General features: G+C 44.8%; 1 protein-coding gene across 3 annotated transcripts in view; it reads left to right on the top strand.

The window, feature by feature from the left end:
- Positions 1–4,696, top strand: part of arhgap9 (Rho GTPase activating protein 9) — a 46,972-nt gene extending 42,276 nt beyond the window's left edge. For all 3 annotated transcript variants that reach the window (XM_060069180.1, XM_060069181.1, XM_060069179.1), the window contains 2 exons: positions 563–668; positions 3,504–4,696. In XM_060069180.1, the coding sequence (XP_059925163.1) occupies positions 563–668; positions 3,504–3,693 (296 nt within the window). In that variant the 3' untranslated portion in view covers positions 3,694–4,696. The remainder of the gene's footprint in view (positions 1–562; positions 669–3,503) is intronic.
- Positions 4,697–7,959: the final 3,263 nt, after the last annotated feature.

Below are 7,959 nucleotides of genomic sequence, written 5' to 3'. Positions count from 1 at the left end.
AGGCTGGGTTGAGGGAACTCACAGCTTTTAACCACGGCGCCAGCGGCACAAATAGAAGAAGTTCAAACCGTCCAGATTTTAGAGATATGTTTTGAACTTGATCAAACGTTGAGCGGCTGTCATAATAAGTAAACGGACATGTTTATTGAAAGAGCAATCGTTGCTAATGATTAGAATGGATTCGCTTAACTCAATCTGCTAGGGCGGGATTCATAACAGCTTACACCAGCTAAGGGCTGAAGATAAATTGTATTTATTAAAAAAATGAAAAACTTGATTGAACCTTTTGAGGTCTGGCAACGGTAATTAGAGTCTGATCCAGAGCTACGCCCGGCTAATGTGTAGAGGTGTCTCTGAGCAAAACATCACTGCTCACATTTAGTGGCTTATATGGCTGGCATCGTTCTGTGTGTGTGTGTTTGTGTGCATGGCCGAAAAAAACTAAAATACATGTACAGTACAGAGTGGAAAAAGCCGAAAAGCGTGATATTTGAGCCCAGTTACCATCCATCCGACCCCAGTTCTTCTCCTGTGGGGCTGAATGGTGCGTGTGTGTTTTCAGAGATGTCTGACTACTCCGACAAAGTGGACCGTCTCAAGTGTCTGGTGCTCAACATCCCGCCTCCCAGCCATGACACGCTGCACTTCATCTTCAGCCATCTCCAACGGTGAGCTCCAACGGAATCACCCAGCAGCTAACATCATGAGATGGGGCGGCCAGGGGGGCGAGCTATCTCACTGGCTGTGTGTCTGTCTGTCTGATAGTCTACTGTCTGTGTGTCCGTGTGTCTGTCTGACTAGTCTGCTGTCTGTGTTTCCATCTGTCTGTCTGATAGCCTACTGTCTGTGTGTCCGTGTGTGTGTCTGTCTGATAGCCTACTGTCTGTGTTTCTATCTGTCTGTCTGATGGCCTACTGTATGTGTTTCTATCTGTCTGTCTGATAGCCTACTGTATGTGTTTCTATCTGTCTGTCTGATAGCCTACTGTCTGTGTTTCTATCTGTCTGTCTGATAGCCTACTGTCTGTGTTTCTATCTGTCTGTCTGATAGCCTACTGTCTGTGTTTCTATCTGTCTGATAGCCTACTGTATGTGTGTCCGTGTGTGTGTCTGTCTGATAGTCTACTGTCTCTTGTGTGTGTGTGTGTCTGTCTGACAGACAGTCTGTCTAACCAGCCATCTCTGTTGTGTGCGTCTGTCTTCGTGTTGTGATTCAGTGTTTGGAAATTGACACATCATATAAAAAAAAGCAACATCTCGTTTAACTGCTGTTTGTAATGCGGTCGTGAAAGGATGAACCAGATGTCCTTCTTTTTTTTAATGGCTTCCTTGGTACTCCTTCGCTGGGGTCCCACCACAAGAGGGGGCCGTGGGGTTATTCAGAGCAGGCTTTACGGCCCAGAGTGAGACTCCACTGCGGTCTGCAGGGAGCACGTCGGCCCATTACGGCCACGGCAGCGGCCCCGGATAACACCCTAGTTAACTTTGGCTTTGGTCAAGATCAAAAGGTTAGGGCCAGAGGAATGGTTCATAATAATGCCACGCAAGCCAGTTCCTTTCTGCAGCGTACACATACCGTGTGTGTGAGAGTGTGTGTCTGTGAGTGTGTGTGAGTGTGTGTTCACCGCTTGTGGTTTTTCTTCCTTCCATTCCAGCGTGAGTGTGTTTCGTGTTGTGAGCCTGATGTTTGTGCCAGGGTGTGGTGGGCCCCATTGTGTGTGTGTGTGTGTGTGTGTGTGTGTGTGTGTGTGTGTGTGTGTGTGTGTGTGTGTGTGTGTGTGTGTGTGTGTGTGTGTGTGTGTGTGTGTGTGTGTGTGTGTGTGTGTGTGTGTCTCACTCTCTTTTTTCTTTCTCACTCTCCCTCCTCTGTCATTCCTTCCCTTATTTTCTCACCCTGGTACACACACATACACACCCAACCCCACCTTCCCCCCTCTTTTGGTTCTGTTTCTCATTTATTATGGCCAGCACCACCTCCTCCACCTCCATTCATCTCTCTCTCCCTCCTTATCTCCTCTCTTTCCTCTGCCTCACTTATTTTGCTTCTCCTCCTTCTCTCTCTTCTTCAGCCTTTTCTCCCTGTTCTTCATCTGCGCTTCATCTCCTCCTTTCACCTCTCCTTCTTCCCATCTCTGATCCCCTCCTCCTCCTCCTCCTCCTCCTCCTCCTCCGCTGCACCCATGGGAGCGCTGTGGTCCGTCTGCTGGAAGGCATGCCGCCGCCACCGCCGCCACCACTGGAACCTCTCTCCTGATCGCTCTCTCTCTCTCTCTCTCTCCCTAACTCTCGTTCTCTCCAGCCCCCTCTTCCTCCTCCTCCTCCTTCACCTCCTCCTCGTTTTTCTTCCCTCTGCCCTTTTTAATGTGGAAGTTTTGAGCAATTGATGGCTGCTTCTGTGGCTTGGTGGGAATGGCGTTCTTAGAAGAATGCTTCATGATGGGACCGTTCATTCATACATACATTGACACAAGCACACATACACACACAAATGCATTCATACACACACACACACACACACACACACACACACACACACACACACACACACACACACACACACACACACACACACACACGCCTACACACACACACACACACACACACACACACACACACACACACACACACACACACACACACACGCCTACACAGAAATGCTCACGGATGCACACATGTTCCGCTTGGGTTAACACGTAGGCTTCAAACTTCACACTTTTCACACTAGCAGCAGGAGGCTTGACACAAGAGATGCAGGTAAATGGTATGCCAACACAATAGAAGTTGCTAATGCAGAGCTGCTGATGCATTCAAATGCACATGCATATGAATGGTCACATGCATACAGGAAGAAGCGCAGGTAAAGAGGTGCCCTCAGACACTCGTATGCAAATCGACAGACGAACCACATTTGGGGAACCACACTTTGGGCTTGTCTTTGTTTGATACTCAATGAGATGATGAAGTGTTGTATACTGGCACGTGACACAGAAGGAATAGCGGTGATTAGCAGAATACTCCAATCAAACAAATTACTCTTTAGCTCCCTGACAGACATATATCCATACATATTTTCAAGTGTGTGTGTGTGTGTCTGTGTGTGTGTGTGTGTGTGTGTGTGTGTGTGTGTGTGTGTGTGTGTGTGTATGTATGCCAGGCTGAAGCAGACACGCATTGCACACCTATTACAACGATTGCGTTAGCAGTTCATTTATAAAGTTGAAACTAAAGTGTCATGCCTTTTTTTGACATTAGAACTTATTGGTTAAGCCCCCACAACACTCTCTCTCTCTCTCTCTCTCTCTCTCTCTCTCTCTCTCTCTCTCTCTCTCTCTCTCTCTCTCTCTCTCTCTCTCTCTCTCTCTCTCTCTCTCTCTCTCTCTCTCTCTCTCTCTCTCTCTCTCCACTTATCTATCTATCTTTCTTCATCTCTTATCTCTATATTTTCTCGACTGCGACTAATTCGTCCCTTTCCTCCTGTTCCGTTCGCTGGTGCCCTCGCCGCAGAGTGCTTGAGCAGTCGGACGCCAACCGGATGACCACCCAGAACGTGGCCATCGTGTTCGGGCCCACCCTGATGCGGCCGGAGCGCGACACGGGCCTCATGGCCGTCAACATGGTCTACCAGAACCAGGCTGTGGAGCTCATGCTCACCGAGTTCCACCACATCTTCAGGGCCGCACCGCCTCTCTCGTGACCTTTCACCTTCCAAGAACAGCCCGGTCCGCTGAAAGGAGCCGCGGGCGCGCACGCAAGCCGCCAATACGCATATGAATCGGGACAGAGAATGAAGCGGCCTGCGTTAGCGACTCTCTCCCGGACAAAGCAAAGCGGGTTTCACTTTAAATGTTAATCGTGGAGTCGGAGGGGGGAGCAGCAACACGGGCAGCGTGTTAATCAGGCTGTTTGGGTCTATATAAGTCCTCTCTATAACAGCAATAGGTTTAATAGCCCGGCTTCAACTCACAGCAACGGTGGCTTCTGCTTGTGCCTGTCATTCAGACAGGGGTCTTCTCCTGGGTTCACTCGTACTCCGTGGCAAATCTCTATTTCGGTTTGTTGGTATTCTTATTGCGTTGGACAGGGCAGAGGCCAGTCTGCTATAACTGTGGGTCCATCAGGTGGGTTTTATATAAGATGAAAGATGATTCAGCAACCATGTGGTCTGAAGACCATAAAACGCTTTCACTGTGAAGAGTCCAGTGCTTCCTGCCATAGGCGTCGGATGTGTGTGTACAGTAGAGTGTGTATGTGTGCACAAATGTGTGTCATTTCAGGGTATTGTGTCACTTATTATGACAGGCGTACAAGTTTTGTTTGACTATTCTGTCACTGAGAAATTTGATTCGGTGGTGAACCCTAAGAAACTAATTGGGTGGCTGAGCATATCATTTAGAAAATGAATCAATCAATCGCAGCCTTCTTGAACCCATATTATTATCCCTTTTCTAAGAATACCTTTTTAATCATATTTAATTTTTAAATAATAACCAAGAGTGACATTAAGTATCAAACTATTTTGATCGGATGATTCTTCTCTGGATTGGACAATTCAATCTTTGTAAAGATGTCAATGAGCTATATAATACAAAATAGGAACGTGAGTAGGAATCGTTCCAAAATGAATATGTTTGGATATTGATGTGATGACTATGTCCACACTATCTGTCCCTGCTAACCAAATAAATCCTCAGTATGTATTTGGACCTTTTAAATGTAATTGTTGTACGATTGGTCTTCCACATTGAAACAGTGATGGGAAAACCCCATCCGATTAAGTGAAAATATGTTCTTTGTAAATATGTCAAATACACTTTTTGTCAACTTATAGCACTTTGCTATACAGTTTGTACTCCAAGGCAGCGCTCTGCAACGCGGCTAAAGCCAAACTTAAGAGAGCTGCAAATGCATCCAAATAGGCTAATAATAATGGTAATTTTAAAACATCACACATGAATAACAACATAATAATGATAATAGCGCGTGTCTGTTTGGATCCCAACTCTTGCCATAGAACCTGGGAGTTAATCGAACTGGACACGGGTCTCATATGCGATAACTCACGCCGTATTAAACGTAGGGTGTGTTTGGCCAGCGAGGGCTTGCGTGAGAGGTAATCAAGACGGGTGGATGAACGAGAGCCAGGGAGAGACAGCGGGGCGGAGAAGCAACGGTCCCCCGTTATTGGTGGGGATGCTGCTTTCAATAACAGTAAAAAAAGAGGAACTGGAGATGCATATGTTTGTGCGGATTTTCCCCAAAATTCTCTCCCTCTCGTGCTCTCGCTCTCTCGCACTCACACACGCACAAATACACACATACAAAGTCTTTGTGGCTTTGGTAATTTTATATTGACTGTGGGTTTGGCGAAAGACAAAATGGAACAGGAAAATGTAAGAAAAAAAGAGAAAGAATGAGGTGCATGTAGAAGTTTTGTGTGATCCTTATATATTATTAATAGTCCTTTGTCGGGGTTTGGAGTGTAAAGGGTACAAAATAATTACAGTCATCTGACGACTTGAAGACTTCTCTTTTTACACCATTGAACAGTTCAGTGCATTTCACACGTTTTACGTTAAATTGTACGCCTGAATAATCTCACTGTTTAACAAGAATGAATGCCCTGGTATCAGATAGGTCTGTTTTGTTTTTTTTCCAAACCTTCCAATAGGCTTATGTTTTTGTCAGTGTATTCGAATGAAATAAGTCTGATTCGTTTTTTTTATCCTGACCACAAAGCCCAGAAAACCGTCGAGAGGTCAACTCCGTTGTCGTCCCACAAAACCCCTTCAATTAACCATTCCACGTATGAGAAACTCCTGTTTTCTTTTTTGTACATATCTGTAAATATGTACTATTACGTTTTATTTGCTGTCCGACCTCTGAAATGAAAAGAGATTTATGTGTCAATAAAACTCAATATCAAAAAACGAAAAATCCTTTGAGGATAGAGCCGTCTGTGATGTGTATTTTCCTTTGCTTGGTGCGATGGCGTTAATCAGCGTCTAATATTAAAGTCAGACCGCTGGAGACGCCATCAAAAGCGCGCCATCCCCAATCAGCACACCCCCACCCCCTCCCCTTTCGTGCTGGTAAAATAACGCGCCATTCAACGCGCGCTCCCTCCTCAGAGTCCTCACACCCTCTCTTCATTAGTTTGTCCCATGATGACAGCTTGCATGCTGAATGATTTTTTTGGTAATCATTAACGCGTGTGTGTTTGTTAACGCTAATGATGATGTATTCTTACTAATAGTAATAACGAATGACTAGAATCAAAACTAGGGATGGTAATTATATTCTGTAAAAAAAAATATATATCTTTTTGGGCATGTCTACTAGGGTAAATACATGTCTCAGGGCTTCAACACCGACATCAATTACTTTTTTTTATTCTTACAAATAATTAATCTTGTAATTTATTAGGATACCAACAATAGTCCTAATAATAACAGTTATTTATGAGTTCATTTGAGAATCATTGTGTAGCCTACTACTACCATAGGAATACAAATTAGGAAGCAAATGAGAGAAACAACATTTGAACAATGTTGATCAAACACAAAGATTGGTCATTAAAAAAGTGATCAGACCGAGCTTACATTTCAAAAGAAACCAACTGAGACACAAAACTGACCTGTGTTGGTCACGTTCAGCATGTGTTAATGCTAACGGTTCTATCTGTATTCAAACAGTATTCAGTCGCCGTTTGAGTCAGGGTAGAAGGACCTGCTAAAACCCTTCTGGACCGTTTCTGCTTCAACTGTACTAGGGTAACACCGGCTCGGTCGTCACATGGTGGTCACAACACAAGATCCGTGTCTCTCGGACCCTACGTCACACACATCAGTCTGTGTGAGTCACTCATGTGCGCAAGACGGTTGTATATACACAAACAACACTTTGGTTGTCAGCTTTGCACCACATGGGCGCATGTTCCAAGTCACAAACTCTTCCATGGTCCCTGAAATGAATCACCAAATGGGCAAATGGGGCTCCATAAAAATAGAGAAATGTCTCTGAGGAAAGTCAGCAGGCCTAAATGATGAGGTGGGGTGTGTTACGGTAACTGGGAATGGAAACAGTGCTGGGGGCAGACCACTGCCTGACCTAAAGGCTGTTTGTTTGTGCATTAAGGTTAGTGTTAACACAATGAATTTCAGGTCCTTGATGACCAGATATCCTCATAGTTTCGGTGAGTGAGGGTCTAGGCTGCTCCTATGTTCAGAAATAAATACATGGAATATATCCTGACGTCGAATAAAAGTAGAAAATTGGGCGGCTTTATGGTTGTCTTTATTATATCCTGGTGGCCCCAAAAATGATGATAATGTCAATTATTTATAAAAAATATAGTAAAATGTTCAAAGTCATTAAGCTGTGGGATAAAAACAATATAACGCTTGCAATAAGTTATGCACACTTTTATTACAAATATTCACAGACATGCAAAAACACAAAGGAATTCACTGCAAAGCCTTACAGGTGCTAGAAAAACAAGGCATGGTAGTTATATACCACATACATGTGATTTTTATTCCGTACGGTAAACGGTAAAATATATTGCTCAAAAGGAATAGCAAGTCTAATTCAGCCATGGTTCCTTTAAACACACACACACACACACACACACACACACACACACACACACACACACACACACACACACACACACACACACACGCGCACTCACACACACACACACACATAGGCACACACGCAGAGACACACACACACACACACACACACACACACACACACACATGCACTCATTGTGGGCGAAAAGTGCGACGGGCCCAGGGCTGTTGTTATCGATTGTTAAAACACAGTCACAGACTTATCTGCTGGTGTCAAAGCGGAGACGACTCACAGCGTCCCAGGGGACATCTGAGGCCCACCACTAATGACCAAAAGAGGAAGTCTGAGGCTGATGTTCATCTCTTCGCTCCTCGGGACGCTGAGG

This window comes from Gadus macrocephalus, chromosome 13 (assembly GCF_031168955.1).
Source record: "Gadus macrocephalus chromosome 13, ASM3116895v1".
Classification (NCBI taxonomy): Eukaryota; Metazoa; Chordata; class Actinopteri; order Gadiformes; family Gadidae; genus Gadus; species Gadus macrocephalus.
This window is presented reverse-complemented; position numbering and strand designations above follow the sequence as displayed.